Source organism: Penicillium cinerascens, assembly GCF_028974065.1.
Source record: "Penicillium cinerascens strain IBT 15544 chromosome Unknown contig_24_segment0_segment0, whole genome shotgun sequence".
Lineage (NCBI taxonomy): Eukaryota > Fungi > Ascomycota > Eurotiomycetes > Eurotiales > Aspergillaceae > Penicillium > Penicillium cinerascens.
This window is the reverse complement of record NW_026695290.1, coordinates 611121-632136: the sequence shown is the minus strand read 5'-3', so window position 1 is coordinate 632136 and position 21016 is coordinate 611121. Positions and strand designations below refer to the sequence as shown.

The window sequence follows — 21016 nt, the reverse complement described above, 5'->3', positions numbered from 1 at the left end:
GTCGTGCAATTCGCATTGAGAACATGCAGTCGAAGTTCCTCTCCACTTGCAGGATAAGACTAGAATTCTCCTGGTTTTGCAAGATTTCCACTCGTCCGATATAGGTCAAAGGGCAAACTGCGATAATTGGAGCCATCCTATTTGACTGACAGCACAGGGGACGACAGATGAACTCCGGAAAGTACGCTGAAACGCCGGTCGTCGGTATTCGACGCGGAATACATTTACAAGACACGGACTCGGGTCTAAGTGTATCATATTCAATCATGAAAATCATTAACTTGACCAAGCACTGACCAGCCGTGCAGAAAACATGAACTCGATGAACCAACCCAGGCACCCAAACATAAACATTCTAATCTCAAAGGATCATGAAAAATAACGTGAAAAGACAAATCCGCTTTATCGAAAAGCAGAGCACGCTAGCGCAGAACAGAAAAACAAAACAAAAATTGACAAATATCAACTAGCTCCATAAAACGATGCCTCGTTCTATCTTCGCGCCTCTCAAACTGTGCAGGGTATCATGTGCAAATGCGTGAAATCATTTTTCGTCTGGCGTCCGAGGAAAGGGGCGCTGAGTATCATCCGAGCCAGAAGAGGAAAAGCCGGTCGGTGTACCAGCCTCATGCCCAAGACTTGCCCTAGACCCCTTTTCACGGATGGCCAGACGAGTGCGCGGATGCGAAGGCACCGGCGCGAGGTATTTATCCAATAACTCGCTCAATATTGGCGACCGGACTGGCTTGGGGAGGTAGTTGTTCATGCCTGCCTCGAGGCATTTCTCCCGGTCGCCTTCGATGGCACTGGCTGTCATGGCAATGACGAGGACTTCGTTCACGTTTGGATCGGGGTCTCGTCGGAGCTCGCGAGTGGCGTTGTAGCCGTCTAGCGTGGGCATCATCACGTCCATCAAGACCACGTGGAAGGGGTTGCCTTCTCTGGACTTTGCGCGGAGGGCTTCGACTGCTTGTCTACCGTCGCTGTATGCCTCGCACTGGAGGCCGAGCCCGGTCACGAATTTAACGGCTATTTTCTGATTGATGGGATTGTCTTCAGCAATGCAGACTCGAATCTGGTCGCGAGGGATTTGGGTAAGATCACGGGCTTTGGCCCGAGGTGCATCTTTGCCTTGTTCTGCCTGGCTCAAGTCCTGAGACCACGGAGTCTTGACGGTTGTTTTCTTGGGTGCTTTGTTGAAGGCCAAATGGAAGGTTACTGTAGTGCCAATGCCAGACTGCGATTCGAGCCAGATTGCACCCCCAAGAACATCCTCGATGATGGCCTTGCAAATACTCAATCCCAGCCCACTGCCACCGTATGATCTTTCGGTGGAGGGGTCTGCCTGTGAAAATGGTCGGAAAAGACGTGCTTTTTGCTCGTCGGGAATGCCGATTCCAGTATCGGCGACGGAGCATTCTAGGCGTATGCGACCTTTGCTCTCACGAGCAACCCTGGCTTTGACGGTGATGGATCCTTTAGGCGTGAACTTGTAGCTGTTGCTGAGCAAATTCATGAAGATCTGGTGCAGACGGACAGGATCGCCGAGAACGACCAGCTCCGGTGGGACGCGTTCCAAATCTTCGATGGTATTCAAGCCTCGTTCACGATGGGTATAGCGAAGAGCACGAACCACCTCCGAGATCGTCTCTTTCAGGTTGAGTGGGACGGTGGAGATTTTCATCTTACCAGCTTCCAACTTGGAGAAGTCAAGAATGTCATTGATAAGCGTGAGTAGCGTGTCGGCGCATACACGAATTGATTCAACGTATTCATCTTGCTCTTTGTTCAGCCGGGTACCTTTGAGCAGCTCTGATAGGCCAATCACGCCATTCATTGGAGTACGCAAATCGTGGGAGATGTTGGCAAGGAAGATAGACTTGGCTCTAGCGGCGTCTTCCTTCAGCTTCACATTATGTTTAGCTTCTGCCTCAGCCACCTTTGCTTTCTGTTCCGACTCGCGGGCTTGAGCAAGGGCACGTCTCTGCGACTCGATCATCGACGCATTCTTGGCGCTGACCTTGCGGATCTCACGGAAGAGCAGCGCGTTCGAGAGCGAAATGCCGATCTGGTTACAAAGCAGGTGCAGAACGACCACATTCCGCTGAGTGAACCAGTTTGGTTTGCCTTCCAAGTGAATGACGCCCAGGAGATGATCCGCCTGAACAATCGGAAGAGCAATGACTGACCGGCCCAGTGGGTAATTGGCCTGATAGGCTTCCGCCACGTTGGAAAAGCGCTCATCTTCGAGCACGTTGTGAACAAGAACCTCCTCTTTCGTGCGCATCACATAATGCGAAATTTGTTGAGCCATCTGAGCTTCCATTTCTGAGAAGGAAAGGCCTTCTGCATAATATTTTTGACCCTTTTCGGTATCAACGGCTGCGGCGATTGCAAACCCATGCTCCTCAAAGTCTGTAGCAATGACGGCGAAGTCGGAGCCATTACATGACTCCAGGATAATCTCCAGCATCTTTGTGAAGAGCTTGTCGATTTGAAGCTCGGATGACATGACTTGGCTGGACTCGAGTATACTGGACAGATCGATGATATCTTCTTTCGTCAGCTAAATTGAAGACCGAAAAGGGGTAGTAGTTATGATCACTTACCAAGTCCAACACTCGAGATGTCCATTGACCTCTCACCCGCCGTGACATTATTCTGTTCAATCCATTGCTGCCTCCTCTCCTCCTCTTCAATCTGCGAGGGAAGGACAATCTCTTCCTGCACGGCGTCGCGGGTAATTTCAGCGAGAGAGTCCATGGTTTGGCAGCCAACATCAATGGTTCTGGCTGACGTGGCTGTCTTGAGCAGCCATTCGTGCTTCTCTGCAAGCATTGCTGCTTTTCCACTGGCGCTGATAGAGCTCCATGCAGCGATGGCATCTTGCATCATTGCACGAGCAGCCCGCTTTGCCCCACGCCTGATCAGGAACTCACCCTGCAACTCCAAGGCAAGTGCCTCCTCAAGGGGCCATCCGTGAATTTGACAGTGATCAATGGCAGCCTCGAATGCTTGGATTGCAGCGCTGTGGTCATTCCGAACCTCGGAAATGAGGGCATCTAGTAGTAGTGCCCACATTCCATAGTTTGCATCGGAGCAACTTCGAGCAAAGTCAATCTCGAACTTGTACTGAAGCAGAGTATCCATTTTTCCTTCGAGGTATCCGTGAGAAGGATTGTCGTTGTGGAGAGTCAGGAGTGAAACCGAGAGATAAAAATAAATTATGTAGGACACACGCACAGACCAGAGTCTGTGTGCCGTCTCAAGCAATCGAGTGCCCACCTGAATCGCTCGTGTCTGGTGGCCATACAAGAAAAGAGGGATCATGGAGAGGCCATAGTAGATGCCGCGAGGTCTGTCGGCATTGCTAGCGTTGGCATCTAGGTACGCCATGTAGGAACTTGTGTGGTGCTCCTTATCCGACAGGACGTCGTCGGCACTATGGTAGTCAGTCTTGCCTTGGAGGGCTCGTGCCACTTGTCGAACAGCAATTATACTGGCACCGCCGCGGGTGTCTTGAGCCCAGTTTGGGATGTCCTCGGGTGTTTCCATGCAGAAAAACTCCAGTTGGGCCATGTCTTGGCCGAGGTAGAGTCTCGTCATGGCCATTGCTGAGATGCTGATAAGTGTGATATACGGATCGCCCATCGTGAATGAGGCCTCGAGTGAAGCCTCGAGCGCTGGTAATGTCGACACCATGGGAATACGTAGATGGCTGACATAGAGGCTGTGAACGATGGATCCTCTACTCTGCGTCCACAGTTCAGGGCATTTCTCAAGAAGGGAAAGGGAGAAATCACTGAGCTTAGCACCAAACACGACATCTTTGAAACGGCTGAGGGAGATCATGGCCAGGTGAGAGCAGCCGATCGAAACCTGCGTGAAGCCACCCCGGAAGATGTGGATATTTATCATCTCAATTGCCATGCGGTAGAAGGTCAAGGCGTCATCCCAGAAAGTGACGGCCATCGCCTCCGCCATAACGGCTCCAATGGTCACGAGATTGGGATCTTTACTTGGGGGCTTCTGGGATATAGCCTCCCAATCTGCTGCTTCGAGATACGCCTTGAGCTTCATGTATGCGGTATCACAGTCCTCAAAGGTAGTTGGTGTACGAAGATGGACACCCAGCTCATCGAGACAGGTAAGCAAGGCTTCCATTGAGCGGTGGTGGTTTCCCAATTGGGCATATATCTTGGCTTTGATGACCCAGGCTCGCGACTTGCTCACCGCATCTTTGCCATGGGTGAAAACCGCCTCTATCAATGTGAGAGCTTCCTCGTTTTGGCCTTGAGACCATGACATTTCGGCCGCAGCAATGTAAAGACGCATGGTTTCATCATAATAAACGTCGCCATGGTGATCGTCCCATGGATTGTCTTGAAGAAGTGCGATGCAATGCCGGAAGTACCATAGCGCAGTTGGTCGCGCACCGGACTGGGCAGCCGTCTGGCCAGCCTCCCAAAGGATGCGTCGGTAGTCGACACGTCGACGAACAGAGGCCTTGATCGTACGCGAGGCCAGCGCCACATGGTGGGCCATGGAGTAGCGGCTGCGATGGTCATGGTAGTATCTCATCAAGGCTTGTGAAACAATGAAATGCATCTTCTCCACGTTTCGACTCTCGCTCAAATTCAGTGCAGCTTGCGCAAGGCGATCATTGCCGAACTTGAACTCATCGTCTGTTTTGCCTGTGTTCAGAAGATTTGACTGAACCAAGTACTGTAGCCCAACGACAATATCCCCTTCAGATTGCCTGACCAGCGTATCATTTTGTGGCAATGTGAGATCCAATTCTTCATCATCGTCCGATGCGAAAAGGAACTCACTGGTCAGAAGCCTTTGGACTAGAGAGAAAGAGAATGGGCTTCCAAGAAGAGCACCCCATACCAGGATCGAACGGGCAGCGGTTGGGATCTCCTGAAGCCGCTTGGTGAGGAAGCCTAGTCCCAGGCCTTCTCCATACACGGGCTCCACGAACTCGGAAAAAATCCGGTCAAGGTCAAACTGCCATTTTGAGTCCTTCCATGAATACCAGATGCAGTTCTTGCGATAACATGTTTCAAGCATCAACCTCACGTAGAATGGATTACCCTGGCTTTTCTCTTGGATAACGGCCATCAGGGGAGTCAGCGTCGGATTGGGGTCTTGGTGCATTGTCGCCGCCACAAACTCCATGATATCCTCCTCACCAAGCGGCTGAAGCTCAAGGCGCGTGGCATTGGAGCCATCCATATCGAACAACGACCGAATATTTTCCGAAGGTATCTCATCCCTACGACTACTCAGTATGAGAACGCAGGGCATTTTCACTCGAATAATGTTCAGGACCAGTTCCATCGTCTCCTCATCTGCATGCTCGAGATCGTCCAGGCATATAGTGATGAGCCGGAACTGACAAAGAGTTTTCAGAATCTCAACAAAAACATCCATCAGGCGCATGTTGTTGGAAGCAGCATTTGCCAAAAAGAAATCGGCCGAGCTTTGGCCTTGGTTCAACCAGGGAATATTGACACGCTTCGACGGCTCGCCACTCTTGACCACATCCTGCTTAGCCATTTGGGCACCAGGCATTTTTGGCGAAGGCTTGTACTTTGCGCCAGGTGACATCAGCTGCTCGGGAAGCTCCAACACCTTGTGAAGAGTCGGCCACATTGATCGTAGAGCCGCCCTGATGGAGTTGTGATAATCGGTCGTGACATCTCCCTCGGAAAAGATCTGACGTAGGAGACTGGCTACAATTTTGGCGAAGGGCTCAAAGGGCACGCGCTTAGCTTTGTCCAGGCGAGTGATAGCGATATAACCAGCTTTGCGAATGTTTGGTTGCACCCGGTTTAGAAGATCTGTTTTTCCTATCCCGGCTGGGCCAGTGATCGTAATCAACTCGCATCGCCCACTGCGCCGAAACTTTGCACCAGCTTTCTGTTTGTTCATAGAGTTGTATGAATCTGCTTGGCTAAAGACATTGCTTGATTGATAACTGCCGGTCCCACCAGAAGGATGGCTCTGGTTATCCGTGTGTTGAGAAGACCGAGAATGAGAGGGGCTCTTCAATTTGCTCGAAATTGGGATGACGGACGTTTGGCTCGGAGTGTCTTGGCTCGAAGAATCATGGGTATTGACAGATCCGATATGATAATTAGTGGAGTTTGAGTTCGTCCTTGGGGGTAGATGGAAAGACCCCGAGTCGCTGGAAACAGAAGCGAGATCAAAGCTATCCACGCGGCCGTCCGAAGCCGAAGAAACTGAAGCAAGAGCGTGAGCTGCTCCGGGATTCTGCAGGGATGATTTTGCTGCTGCGGACGTCTGACGCTTCTTGACCTTTTCGACCACGGTCATGATTTGGTCGTATTCTTTTTGTCGACCAAACATTTGAGAAGGGAGGGTAAAGAAGGATGATACATCCCTCTGCGCGATTTGGAAATTATTCAAAGCTTCAATGTCGCCATCACCCAATAACTGTGCAATCTGTGTCAAATCCCGCTTCACCGAGGAAATTGTGTGGTAGCGGTCATGGACAACTTTCTGCGTCATCTTCTGGACCACAGCCGAGAGAGCATCAGGGACGTCCATTCTTTTCGAAGAGACTGGCGTCAGTTTTTTGCCCAGCACATTCTGAACGACCTCAACGGGGTCAGTGCCTTCGAAAGGCAGTTTCCCTACTAGCATAGACCAAAAGAAAAGGCCTAAGGCATAGATGTCTGTCCGGCTGTCCGGCTCTGTTGGCATCCTGCCGGTCTGTTCGGGGGCGATGAACTGCAATTTGTATTTGGCACCCAGCTCCCGTGAAACGGAAGACCAGCCTTCACTGAGAACATTGTCAAATGCTCGGGCACCATTGCCGATATTGGCTAGTTTCACTGCACCGTCGTCGGCGGAGAAGTGAAACGCATCGCCGCGAATCTCCCCGTGGACCGTTTTCAAGCCATAGTGCAGAATTTCCAAGCAATCGCATGCACCAATGGCAAAGTCGAAGAACGCGGGGAGAGGGATTTGCTCGTTCGGTGTCGAGTTGTCGTCGCCTTTACTCCCTGCGACAAATGATGCGGGTCCAAATGTGACCAGGTCACGGAGGTGATCATGGCCTGGCGATTCGAAAATAGCCACCAAAAGCGTGCCCTGGTCACCAGGTTCCGGAGGTAATCTTATCAGGTCTATTGGCCGTATTGTGTTGTTACAATCCGGATCGGAGGATTGGACGATCGACCGTAACATATGAAACTCGCGCTCGAGCCGGATAACATTGGTAGAGACACGCGCGATCACCGGGGTCCATATCTGCTCCTGTTCGCCAGCTCTGGATAAGGAGAAATCACTGCTTGTTTCGCTCAAACTAACTCTGCGGTTTAAGACGCGCGGTCGAAATTCGATATGGGGCGAGTTGCGGTTGAGGCTCGACGGGCTCGACGAGGCGGGGCCGGACGAGGTTGCGAATGGCGTGGAAAGTTCGTTCTCGACGGCATGATGAAATCCATTAATATGCCAGTGGTTGTATGTGGAGTGAAAGGGCTCGGTCGACTGGTCCCAGGTATAGCCAGGCAGATGGGCGAGCCGTTCGAAAAGTCGCGAAGGTGGGAGAGGGAGATCCTCGCCAAGAAAGTGGCTCAGCTCCATCTCAAGATCAAAGATGGTCGACAGTGATTATGGCCATGAACCGATCTGCCCAGGTGCTCCTAAGATCTTGCAGCTCCCTGTTCGGGTGTTAGGGAAGGCGGGATTGCGGCGAAACGGACATGAAAGATGGAAACGGCGCCGGGAAGGTGATGAAGAATCCCGATTCAAGATATGCACGGCGTAAGCGACTTGAAAGATGACCACGAGCCTTGACCTCAGCGATCACAAGGGAAGCAGAACCCGTGGACATGGACGTGGACTGCGTTCGTGCAAAACTGCGCGGGTGAGATGGACAGATCCGATGGACAGATCCGGAAAATCTATTTTACGAGATCTGGGTGTTTGGATCCTTAATACTTGGGACCGTAGGTATGACACAATCGGTCCCAAGGTTCAGTGAAGATCGACGTGAATAGGGTGGTGTATGGGGGGGAGTAGCCATGCATTGCTTGGAACAAGTTGAGTCACTGGTCAGTTGGTTAAGGGCAGATCGGAATTTGTGGCGTTTTCAGGAAATATATAGAACAGCAGAAACCTTTGTGCTAAGGATGGATTATGTAGTTCGATATTTTTGATTCTTGTAAGTCCCTGGAGATGCCCAGGTACCCAGTTGTCAATGCACAGCTTTACCTCCCAGGTGCCAGCGCTATCTACCGACCTCTTGATATATTTTGACTCAACTCTCCCTTTCCTTTCCGATCCGCCGATCCTCCGATCCTCCTAGAACCCATCCAGCTAGATACCATGAACACGAAGATCACCCAACGACCAGGACCAAGACCAGAACATAGAACATTGCTTTGAGGGAAGTGGAGCATGATTGAACTTCTGATAACCACGCGTAGGATCCGAAGAGCCTCTGTTATGGCAGGCCGTGGAGTGACGGAGGTGTCAGCCAAGCCATGACGTATGGTGCCCCTACGGAGCCGTTAAAGGATCCACTGCCAGTCGGCACGGCTGGCATGGCGCGTCTATGCACCTCCCTAGACATGCACCCATGCCTCTATGCCGGATGACGACAGTCCAGGTGGTCCACTCTGATCGCCTGACCCAGGACTCGTCTCAAACATGGCTTACCCCGTACACCAAACGGGGTAAGCGTCCCCATCGAGTTCGTTCGATTGTGATGGCCCGGTCTAACTGGGTTGAGATCCGACCGAGTCGACCCTCCAGTTTTCCAAGGGGCACGTCGCCTTTCTAGAACGAGCACTAAACGCGAGCAATGCCGCTTGCATCATGATGCCGCGCTTTCGGCATAGATCACCAAGGGATAGGGCACCCACCCACGACACCCGAGTCTAGACTTAGACAGTCCCTGGAGAGACGGAATTCTTCGCGACCCTTTTTACTCCCTTCCCTTTTGCATCGTTTGTGCCCCATCCAAGGCTGGACGAGAGTGGATACGTGCCAATCTAATAGAGCACACGCTAGCCAGATGGGCCGGTGTCCTATTAAAAGAGAATCGTGTCGATTGAGACCGCAGACCAGCGGTCCCTCAAATCGAGCAGAACGAATGATTGCAAACAGCATATATCGGTGAAGAAAGGAGGGAGGGATTGTCATTTGGGCGGGAATTGTTCACACAATACTCGGGGCCCCCGTTCCACCTACCCTAGTAGTGAGTGATAAGACTAATTCGCAAATCAGCACATGACCCTCGGAGACCGGTAAGTAATAGTCTCCCATCATAATCGTAAATATAGTCATCTAGCATAGCAGTCCAGGGAATAAAGGAGCTGAAAGCGTGGGCTCATGTGGCCACAACAGAGCGTAAGCTGCATCGGCGCTCCCAGCGCGTGCAAGGTTTTACTATGCCGTCAGGGCGGGCTACGTCATAGCCCACTCTCCGGAGGAGGCCCATCACCCAGAATCCACTTTTCCTTTCCCTTCATCCACTCTCAGGTCGATCCAAGCAATGGGCCGGCGGGTACTGACGCCAGTTTCCAGAGTCTGTGTCGAACAAGCGCTGCTGGTTCCCTCGATCCCCGAACACCCACTCAACCCCCATCACACACTCGCTCTCACCTCCGCCTCCCCCCCCTCTCTCTCGGTGTTGATCCGTTCATAGGCTCAGGTACATACACCGCCTGGAACCTTGATCTCTTCAACTTACACCTTGATTCTAAATCAACCTCGTATCTCGCTTTTCCCTTTGGATCTGCCTTTCCCCTTTCGCTCGGTTGTGATCTCACCTTCCAACCGTGACCGTTGCGGCCGAGACATGATCGCCTCACCTGACTCATACATTGTCTGTGTCTCGTAGGCGTGCTGACTTTTCCATCGGCGGAGGTGCAAGATATGGGAGACCTGCATAGCCGGAGGAGCCCTCCATTTCCTTCGCCAACCGAGACCGTGTCGCCCGTCGCCGTTCCCCAACCTCACCACCTGCAACCCCCGCGATCGCCACCAAGCTACAGAATTCCCCGCGATAAGCATGCTGGAAATATATCGGGAGATGGAATGACAGGTGGGGGTGACGGGTCGACCAGACAGACAGCTCGGATGCCTCGATTCTCACGTGGAGATTCTACCGAACAGGTTGCTGGCCTGACCCCCGTCACCGAGGACGTACGGTCTGGGAGCGAGCGGCAAGAGGACCAGGGACGGAGTTCACAAACCTTAAAAGAGCTGCGAAGACAAATGGAAGAGCTGCTTGTATACCAGCAGATGCAGCAAACTCAGAATCAGCGTTCTTCGACGGCCCAGCTGACACCCGGCCATTCGAGCGAAACTCCCCGGAAAAGGCGCCTGTCCAATACGTCCGCAGAACTTTCTCCTACGATCATGCCACCGTCGTCTGATTCGGTGGGCTCGGGGGGAACTATCAAAGGCGTCAATGTCCGATCCTCACCCGGCCGTCCTGTGAACCAAACACCCTCATACCCTTTCCCGAGAGTCCACAATCAACCGCCGGTGGAGGCTGAGCCGACGGGGCGTTCGGGCCAATTTCGATTGAAGCTTCCCTCCGACAAACTCAAATCACCATCACCGACAACTCATGCCATGAAAGAAGACCCTTATGCGAAAAATCCGGCCTCGGCTCCAGTGTTTCTACCGCCTGATCACAAAAGCCTAGCTTCTGACCCGGCGTTTCCAACTCCAAATCTTTATGATCTGACGTTAAAGCTGAATGCGGATCCCGGACTTGAAGCCTGGTGGTCTAATCTGGTCGAAATTCTAGAATCTCATTATGGAGCGGAACGTGTGTCTCTTGCGGTCCCAGGAGACGCGACAGACCTGGAAAATGTGCCATGGGGTCAGAAGGCCTTTTATAGCCAGAATGGCAGCACGTTGTCAGAACATGCCCAACTCGCTGTACAAGACGACCCGCCCTTGGGAACTCCCGGTGGCCGCAAAAAAGGCGATTTAACGCAGGAGAAATTGGGTGGAGTGCCGGATTCTCAACCCAAGGCCTCGAGGCCCTTCTCTGCAGCGACTCGACCGTCCTTAATGTCTCGCCATTCATTTGGTGGCTTCGGTCACGGTAAGAAACCCTCGCCAGAGACGGACCAGGACGGACAGCAGCACTCGTCGAAGACCAGCACTGGTAAATCCGAGAAGAAACATGCTCGCATTTCCGAGAGGACTGAGACTATGCAATCATCGAGCAGCCACAGACATTCCATGGCGCAACCAAAATCGAGTGACTACGCAAGCATTTCTCTACACGCCTTGCGACAAGCAGTTTTTCCAGTAGCAAGACCACTGGAGATGGAATCGGACCCTTTAATCAAACGCACCGGTGTAGTCAGGCTGTTTGGACGGCCAAACCCGGTAGTCCTTACACGGGAATATTCACCAAGGTCAATGCATGCTTCCCAAATGTCGAATGAGTCAGCTTTGAGCCCTTTGGAAACAGTGCAGGTCACACCGAATGTTGAAGAGCCCAAGGAGATAAACCCTGCGACAACCTTAAGCTCGGTGAAACAGGCTCTCACGGCCAGCCTCACTGCCCCGGGATTTAGACACTATGACGAATATGAGCAGGTTCCTCAGTCACCATGGTCTCAATCTCCTGCACCTTCACCGGCTCCCCGGACCCATGCAGATCAAAACCCATTCTTCACCAGTCATTCTGTCGATGAAGGTGCCTTCTCGAAGAATCCACCCGCGCACGACTACTCCAGCGCAAATCCTTTAGAGGCTATCGGTATTGATCAGTCCAAGACGTTGATCCATATTCCTCTTCTACATGGTGGCCCTTCCGACTCCAATTTCTCGTCGACGCTGAGATTCCCCGTTGCTATTATATCATTTATGACTCCTATTGTCCCTTATCCGCCCAACCTTCGGCAATCTCTCGTCTACCTAATGCCGCACCTGACAACATCTTTCTGCTTGGCTCAGCACTACAGTCAACTTGAACGTCAGGTGGTCTCAAAGGTGGAGACCCCACGGTACGGGAATCTTCTGGGACTTGGTGGAACGTTCTCCGATGCGAGCAGCGAGCTGGAACTTGTTGCGGGTTTGAGTAGCCATGTCAGCTGCTCTGTCGGCGATGAGAACTCTACGTCAGGACGTGCCAGCATTGCCAGCCCCAGTGATCGCTCGTCCATGAAATTCAGCCCCGCTATATCCAGCATCGGAACACCTGGGTTTGAACTTGGTCAGATGGGACTCGGCTCAGCAACCCAGTCTCCATGCTTCGTTTCGCGCACCGGTGAAGGCGCAGACAGCTACTTCAATGTGCCACAGTCGAAGAGCACTCGTGATAACGTTCATCCTCAGCGACCTCGCCTTACGAAACCTAAGTCTAATCTTGTGTCATCGACGCCGGAATCCCCTGGAAAGTTGCCTGGAAAGGCACCGATTGTTGAAGACAATAATTCTCAAGATCCATCTGTTGTTGCTTCTCCATTAAATGAGATGAGGCCGTCTCTGATTGTGTCCCCAACTCAGCAATCGTCACGCCAGGCATCTACAAACTCCTACTATGCACAGCTTCAGCGGGATGTTCCACGTCCCTTTTCCGATACAATAACACAGTTGATGCTCAATTCCATTCCTCTTCATCTCTTTTTGGCCAAGCCACAAAGCGGCGAGGTGATCTGGACCAATGCCAAGTTTGATGCCTATAGAAGAAGCAAACCGCAAGAGCAGAAGCTGCGAGATCCTTGGCAGAATATCCACAGCAGCGAACGAGACCATGTATCTGGTGAATGGGCCAATGCTCTACGCACCGGCTCACAATTCACGGAGAGAGTTCGTGTGAAACGATTCAATGATGAAAGTGCGTATCGATGGTTCATTTTCCGAGCCAATCCCCTCCTGTCTTCGACCGGTGAGGTTCTATATTGGATTGGATCCTTCCTCGACATACACGAGCAGCACATTGCCGAATTGAAGGCCACGCAAGAACGGGAAAAATTTGCCACAGATGCTAAATACCGGGCTTTCTCAAACTCGATCCCACAGATCGTGTTTGAGGCAACAGAGAACCGTGGTCTGATCTTCGTCAATGAGCAGTGGAATCTGTACACAGGCCAAAGTCTCGAAGAAGCTCTCAATCTTGGATTCGCAAGACATGTTCATCCAGATGACCTGGATAAGTGCGGCGGACTCTCCATTCCACTTAACCAAGAGTCGAATGACTCTGGCACTGCCGAATCTGACCAGCCATCTTCAGAAAACCACGGCGTCGAGTCTGTGCTCCACGAGCTTGTGAGGCGTGGTGTCGCATCATCTCAGAAAGATGAAAATGGGCGTGTATTCTATTCTACGGAAATTCGTCTCAGCTCTAGGGGCGGCGATTTCCGATGGCACTTGGTCCGCTTGGTGCGTGTTGAGACGAGCAGCTTCGGGAGTGAAGAATCGTCTTGGTACGGCACTTGCACCGACATCAATGACCGGAAGAACCTCGAACGGGAGCTGAACAAGGCCATGAGTCAGCTCAACAACCAAATGGAATCCAAGACAAAGTTCTTCAGCAACATGTCGCATGAGATCAGAACTCCTCTCAACGGCATTTTGGGCACTTTGCCATTTATACTCGATACCCAGCTCGACAGTGACCAAAGGCGGATGCTGGATACGATTCAGAATAGCTCCACCGGTCTCCGCGAGCTTGTGGATAACATTTTGGATGTTTCTAGAGTGGAGGCAGGCAAGATGTCGATGGTCAACTCTTGGTTCCATGTTCGGTCCATGATTGAAGAAGTGATCGACACAATTTATTCCAAAGCGATCGACAAGAACCTTGAAGTCAACTACCTGATAGACTCGGACGTGCCGGTATTGGTGATTGGTGACCGATTCCGAATTCGTCAGGTCCTTCTCAACCTGGTCGGAAATGCCGTCAAATTCACTTCTCAAGGCGAAGTTCACATCTGCTGTAACCTTTACCACCAGAATTCGGGAAAGATCAATGACACAGAGGTTTTCCTGAACTTCGATGTCGTCGACACCGGAAAGGGGTTCAGCTCCAACGATGCCAAACGCCTGATGCAAAGGTTCAGCCAGTTGGGCGAGAATGGGTCGCAGCAAAATGCTGGTAGTGGCCTGGGTTTATTCTTGTCCAAGCAACTTGTGGAAATGCATGGTGGTAGGCTCACACCTAGCAGCAAAGAGGGTCAAGGAGCCAAGTTCTCCTTCAATGTGAAGGTTGATGCTCCTGCACCTCCATCGCCGTCTGAAAGACCAGGATTACTCCGCCAGCCCTCGAATGCGTCCAGACGACCGGGAACGTCCAGGGTGAACTCTTACGAGCAAACCACAGCGGTACCATCACGAGGTTTGGATCCAAAGCTGCAAGACCTCTCGAACATGTCACTCGGTCTTGAGTCCCCGGCAGTGGCGTCAACCGAATTATCGGCAAACTCGATTTCAAAGGGTCTTTTCCCGTCTTCCACTATATCGTCTGCTCTCCCGACTCCGGATATTCACACCGTGCACCAGGCACCAGGCCTGCACCAAGCTTCCAATACCAGTGCATCGAATCCACCGGGCCGTCTGTCACCGCCAACATCCAAGAGCTCTGTATCTCCGACAAAGGGGTCTGGACCATCTGCTGCCGTCATGCCTGAAGGTCCACTTTCAATCGTCATTATTTGTCCCCTTGACAATACACGCGACGCTGCAAAGCAACACATCGAGCATGTCATACCACATGAAGTTCCATTTACCATCACAACTCTGCCCGATGTCGACGAGTGGAAAGATATGATGCAGTCAGGAGGATCCAACGGTCACTGCACCCATTTGGTTCTCAATCTCCCTGCAGCCGATGATATTTCAGAAGTCATTCAGCATGTGTCGGAGCTTGACAAGGAAAACACTCCCGCTGTTGTCGTCATATCAGACCCTTATCAGAAGCGCCAAATTGCTACCCGAGTCTCCGAGATTGCCGCCACGGGAAAGCGGATCTTCATCGTGAACAAGCCTGTCAAGCCTTCGGCATTTTCGGCCATCTTCGACCCCGAGAAGAAGCGAGAATTGAGCAAGGACCGCAGAGATGACGAAAAGCAAGAGGATAGCAATAACTTCAAGACTGTCTCCAAAATGGTCAAAGAGGTTCTTGGTAACAAAGGCTACCGGATTCTGCTTGTGGAGGATGACGAGACCAATCGCAATGTAAGTCTGCATTCTTCTTATCCTTGCTTTTCAGGCCCACTAACAAACTCTTAGGTCATGCTCAAGTACCTGCACAAGATTAAGCTTTCTTCGGAGACCGCCTCCGATGGAAAGGAGTGCATTGACATGGTGTTTTCGAAAGAGCCGGGTTACTACTCTCTCATCATTGTATGGCAGATCCCTCACTTGCAATGGCCAGACCAGACCAGCTAATTCGATCTATAGTGCGATATTCAAATGCCGGTGAAAAACGGCTACGATACTTGCCGTGAGATTCGGAGCTGGGAACAAGCGAATCACTACCCCCAGATCCCCATCATGGCTCTCTCAGCGAATGCGATGAAGGATCAAATTCAGGATGCTGCGCAGGCAGGCTTTAACGACTACGTCACTAAGCCTATCAAGCACAATGATCTGGGGAAGTCGATGATGGAACTTCTTGACCCTAGCCGGCCTCTCGTATTCCTCCGAGACCGTCTTGCCCTGGATGAACAAGATCTATCCACTCTCCATTAATGCCCTGCATCTTTTCCACGCCTTTTATGACAGCATTCCTCTTCCTTTGTCCCATGAGCCGTGAGGCCTTTTTCTGCAATACCCTTTGTATTCATTTTTCCTGTTTTCTGGGTTTGGACTTTTATAACGACGGGTTCACGGTGCAAGTTTTCGGTGAATTTCTGCGGGACTAGGAAAAGGGTGCGATCAAGGGCTCCCAAGATAATTGGCATTCATTGGCGTGAGCACCCTATCCGATCCGCATTGCAATCACATCATTTCACGAGGAATGCCTTTGAGCATCCTACAGGTTCTCTGCATCTGCATCTACCACCGAGCAAGCGATGGCGCTTTCAGCATTTTTCGGGTCGAAAGAGCCGCTTATTACTTGTATTATTTGACTTGTTCCACCATCGAGTGGATTTATTTCTGGCTCTTTGCGACTCGAGCGCATGGCGTCGATGCCCGGATATGGCTCTCTTCTCTCTTTTTTTCTTTCTCTCTCTTTCTGTTCCTTTCAGCCTTGTTTTGTACCTTTTGCTTGTGATACCAGATTACGATCACCTATCTTCTAGGTCTGTATTTGTCAATAATTTCACTTATCCCATTCTTCTCTCATTGCATCAAACGGGGTTTTAATAGCTAAAATATACGGGATACCACATAAATGACCTTTGATAACTCATAACAAGAGATCAAAGCTTTCCTGGAATCTCGCCGAGGGTATCGACGGCGAGATCGGAAATAGGGCATGCTAATCGACCAAATCTTTCCGTCTGACATCGAAGACAGAGCAGTGCAGGCTATTCGCGGAACAAGAAACAAAGTTTCCAATCGAACAATGAACAGGGCAGAGGTAATCAAGGGGCAAACCTAGGTCAAGCAAGGTGTGAAATCATATGAATCTATGAATCATGGGCCAGAGCCAAAGGCCAAAGGCCAAAAGCCAATCGGGGCAAGAAACATTCTTTCCCGACCGGTTCAGTGAACTTACACTTGGTAAAGTAAAAACAAAATCGAATGTAAAAAAGCTAGACCCTAAACAGGAAGCGTAAGATAAGAAAGTGTACCGCGTATAGGCCGAGTATTAATCGGTAGTAGGACTTGAATCGTATAATTCCGATGAAAGGCCCCCGGTCCGAGGCTAGCATGACACGCTGTCACACGTTTCGAAAAAAAAAAAACGAAAAAGAGGACGAAGCCCAAAGTGGAAAGGGAACTGTGAGTTGGCCACGACATCCATCCAGTCATGGCGCTGCATGTGGCGGTGAAGGAAGCGTGGAGGGAAAAAAAAAGTCCCCGCAACCCCACTTACCTCTGGCGACTCAATGATTAACTCGTCCAGTCTGAGCCATTGCTGGAATGGGGACTCGGTAATCATGGTGAATATCGAGTAGCCGGTCCTAAAACTTAGTATGGCGTTATCTACGAAGCCCGTAGTGCTATGGCACTAGGCAGGAGAGGTCTGGAAGCCTCCGGACTAAAGCAGCCTCGTGTGACGCATGCAACTCTGTTAGACTGGATGAGTTGTTGACAGGCTGCATATAGGGCTCGGGGGCAAAGCAACGGGTTCGTCGCAATTGGGGGAGGAAAGAGGGAAACCCGGTCTCAAGTGCACCGGGGTCCGAAGCATCGAGGCTCAGGGAGGGGCCGATCGTCGGGCGATGAATGGACGGAAATTGGGAAATTCGGGGCTATGACGAACAGAAGGCGAAAGGGGATGGGCGAGTTGTCATTGCATGGCTCTGCGCGTTATGGCTGTGGTGCCAGATGGGCTTGGAGACGAGCGATAGATTGGTCGAAAGACGTAGTATCTCTGCAAAGATGCCGGGGAATGTTCGAGGACGTGGAGGAGGGTGGTGACACGGTGTAATTCGGCGGATGCGTGTCAACGGGGCATATTAGTTTTTGGTCAGGCTTCAAGGCATGCAGAAGAGCCACGGTTCATTAAGGCGCAGTGCAGCGAGGCAGTTGGCAGGGCAGTTTTCCAGGGTATGGGGTGTTCCCAAGGCTTCCAAATGGGTGCCTTGCGGCGACATCGGTTCGGAGTAAGCAGGGTATCTGGGGCCAATGATGGCAGGGTGTTGCAGTTATTTTCCATGTCTTCGGTGGGCCATCTTTGGCCCCGAAAGCAAGTCATTGAACCGGGTGCATGGGTGGGGGTGCTCTTCCTAGGCGTCTAGAGCGCTTGTGCTGCATCGCTCCTGTCTTTCTAGCCATTTGCGGGTGTGAGGCATGGTCTCTTGAGCAATAGCCGCATCAAAGCGGGAAGGGCAGGTATCAGCCATTTCCTCATGGTCTTCTGTGACCTGACCTGGTTCATTTCGGTGACACAACGGGCCTGTCGGGTTTTGCAGCCGGGATGGTTCTAGTTCGACGGATACTTGGGCCTGAAGACATGGGACCACAAGTCTCGGTTGAATCGTTGCCACTTTCTCCACGTTTCGTCGGGCCATGCAGTGATGTCCAACCTTTGATCTTCAGGCCGTGTGACCCTGATGCTCTGTTCTTGCTGCCTTGCAGCCCGTTTGAGTTTGAGGATACTTTGGATGCGTGAGACATGGTCCTGTCCCTGGAAGGAAAATGGCTCGGGCTGAAGTCCGTGAACTCGTCCATTGCCACATCTTCCAGTACGGAGTCAGGCCCGCTCTTCTCACCACCCCTCCGGCATACTGAAGAGGATTCGGGCAAAGAAACTGATTCACAGTTAGCATCCAAACTGGATCCTGGAGCCAAGTGTTTGGGTGAAGGGGGTACAAACAAAAGTTCTATGCCATACCGGTTCTTCTGTAGGTCGCAGGCGGCGCCCTCGTTCGACGAGCGAAACAATCTCGAGTCTCGAGTCAACATCTGCAACCCCAGCCACCGAATTTTGAAACTCGGGAACTCTCGAGTGAGGAGGGGCGATACGGAAAATGGGAAGAAATCAAAGAGGCAGGTAAAAAGACGGGAAAAGTGGGAGAGGTAGGAGAAAAAAGGCGCCGTAGTCCATTTTTATACTTCAATCCCTCAGCTCCACCACCCCCATGTGCTTCACCATTCCCTTCCCCTCTTATCCAACTTTTCAGACGGGTTTCCAAGGTTCCGCTCGGACCCAGACGGTCAGACCAGAAAGGCGTAGACCAAGGCCGAAGATCCTAGAGTGGAAAGACACGGGAGAGCGGAAGCCCTAGTGGAGGCATGGCTGGTCTCCCCGACCAGACATCGTCGATGGCTTCCCACCCGGAGCGGGGTCATGGCGGTCCAGAAGACGAATCGGCGAACAGAATCGGATCAGCAAATGCAGCCGTAGCTCGGGGATTGGGGGTTACAGACGGAGAGGGGGGCGAGTCCACGCCTCCATGTCCCTCCGGGGGGTCCAATGGCTCCATCCAGGCCTTCTCAATCCTTGCCCATCCCTCCTCACTTCGTCACGACAATGCCCCCGCCGGGAGGAAGACTCTCCGGCGAAGGCTATAAAATCCCTCGTCTGGTCTGGCAGACGAGGGATCCCTCCTTCTTCCTCTTTCATCTCTCTCGGCTCATCCGTTTGCAAGCCCTAACCTTGGCATCCATCACTTCAATCTTTTATATTATCTCACTCACCCTCAGCAATAGACTTATAGTCTTGCACATCATCACCTCTTGCACATAACCAATCCTCTCGCCAATTGTCTAGCACCTCACCGTCATGGCTACTCATCGCCACTACTACCAGCCCTCCGCTGCTATGCACATGCCCTCCAAGGCACCGGTGCCAGCCAGCATGTATCCGGTATCTCGACTGCCAGGTTCGCCACCAGACTATTCTGACGCCAGCACCACTGCCGGCAGCCGTTCCTCTGGCGGGCTCACCTTCAGCTCCGCTGGCGGCGATTACGACTACTCCAGCTCGGCGTCGTACTCTGGCGTTGACGTCGTGGACGTCTTGAACGACCGCATGCAGAATTCATTCGACCCGACACCACTTGACAGAGGAATGGCGAAGCAGGCGCAAACGTGAGTATCTCATCGCGCGAGCACCAATCTTCCAGTTGGCGACTTGACGTTCTCGCAACGAGAGCAGCCGGTCCAGAATTGCCCCTTGACGTTGAAAGCACTTGCGATTGGCGAGACATCGCGCTAACAAAGCTGCACCTGAAACAGATCCGGCCATCTTAACGCAAAGCAGCAAGAGCTGCTAGAACTGCAAGCCCTAGCCCAGCGCCGTCTGAAAGGCGTGCGAGCCAACTTCAACGAAGGACTCAAGACCGCCCGTGAGACGAAGAGAGATCTGGAATGGACCCAGAAGCGCGTCAGGTAAGAGATCCCCAACAGCCCCGAGCATTTCAACCCCGAAGGATGAAGTTGCAAGTTCCGCCCCGCTCCGCGCAGGGGGAGGTGAGATAGCCTCCGCTCCGCCGGGATAGCGCTTGGCACGTGCACTGGGATCGACGGGGGCAGAGAAACGGTGTATGCATGAAATAGAAGGCTAACAGGCGACTGCCAATAGCGCGCTGAAGAGCAAGGCCGAAAAGGCCCACCCGGAAGAATACCGGCGGGCCGCGAAGAAGTACACCTATGATGAGTACTGATTCGGTGGTGGACCCCCTGAGCCACCCCTGTAGTGTGTTTCAATGCTTAATCTGACGACTGTGATGAATTTCGGACAAACCCGGGACTATTTGGGAATATGGGACGGACTGCTTTGCTATTTTGGGTTGCGATTGGCGTGTGAGTGGTTTTTGTGTGTATAGCTCTTACCCTATGTGGGTTCTTGGGACTCGCCACGATGTATATTGATGTGGATGCCGTGAATGGTACTCGTTTTACCTGTTTCAACGTATTGCTGGTGCTTTCCAGCCATTCAGGGGGCACTGATCCTCGATCTAGCTTGTATCGTGTCGTAGAGGCGTACTCGGTATTATACGTAGCTAACCCTAGCTAGGGTTAGAGTCTGAGTAGGATGGTGGCTAGTCATAGGCTGTGAGCTTCTCAAGTTGGGGCCATGACTATGGGTAGCTCGTATGCTAGACCTAGCAGGGCTGGATTAAGTTTAGTCCTTGTCTTAGTCATTTTCATTTTGCGTTGGGCTTGCTGAAGTACTTCTTATTTAGAAGCATTGGTATTTGTTCAATGCCTCTCTAAAAAGGGTGTCGAATTTCCTGTTCTGGTATTCCAAACCTTGGAAGCCGTGGATAGTGAAAGCATCAATTGAAACTCCAACCGGCAGTTATAGACCGACCTGATCCGTCCTTTCAACACCTTATTGTTATCCTGGCAGGGTAGGGTGCTTAGCTATTGCTGACATAGGACTAAGGACAAGGAATACAAGAAGGAAGTTCTGCACGCAAAGCTTGTCATTGGTGTAACGGTT

General features: G+C 51.8%; 3 protein-coding genes across 3 annotated transcripts; 2 read left to right on the top strand and 1 right to left on the bottom strand.

The window, feature by feature from the left end:
- Positions 1–544: 544 nt before the first annotated feature.
- Positions 545–7617, bottom strand: N7498_003314 (putative sensor histidine kinase/response regulator; the record flags this gene model as incomplete). The annotated part of the gene is made up of 2 exons (XM_058450376.1): positions 545–2553; positions 2610–7617. 2 exons carry the CDS (start codon positions 7615–7617, stop codon positions 545–547), a joined length of 7017 nt encoding a protein of 2338 aa, XP_058309838.1.
- Positions 7618–9915: 2298 nt separating this feature from the next.
- Positions 9916–15767, top strand: pkhB (putative sensor histidine kinase/response regulator; the record flags this gene model as incomplete). The annotated part of the gene is made up of 3 exons (XM_058450375.1): positions 9916–15186; positions 15241–15354; positions 15412–15767. 3 exons carry the CDS (start codon positions 9916–9918, stop codon positions 15700–15702), a joined length of 5676 nt encoding a protein of 1891 aa, XP_058309837.1. The 3' UTR covers positions 15703–15767.
- A 3558-nt stretch (positions 15768–19325) lies between these two features.
- Positions 19326–20399, top strand: N7498_003312 (KxDL motif-containing protein). The gene is made up of 3 exons (XM_058450374.1): positions 19326–19659; positions 19807–19959; positions 20153–20399. Exons 1-3 carry the CDS (start codon positions 19352–19354, stop codon positions 20232–20234), a joined length of 543 nt encoding a protein of 180 aa, XP_058309836.1. The 5' UTR covers positions 19326–19351; the 3' UTR covers positions 20235–20399.
- Positions 20400–21016: the final 617 nt, after the last annotated feature.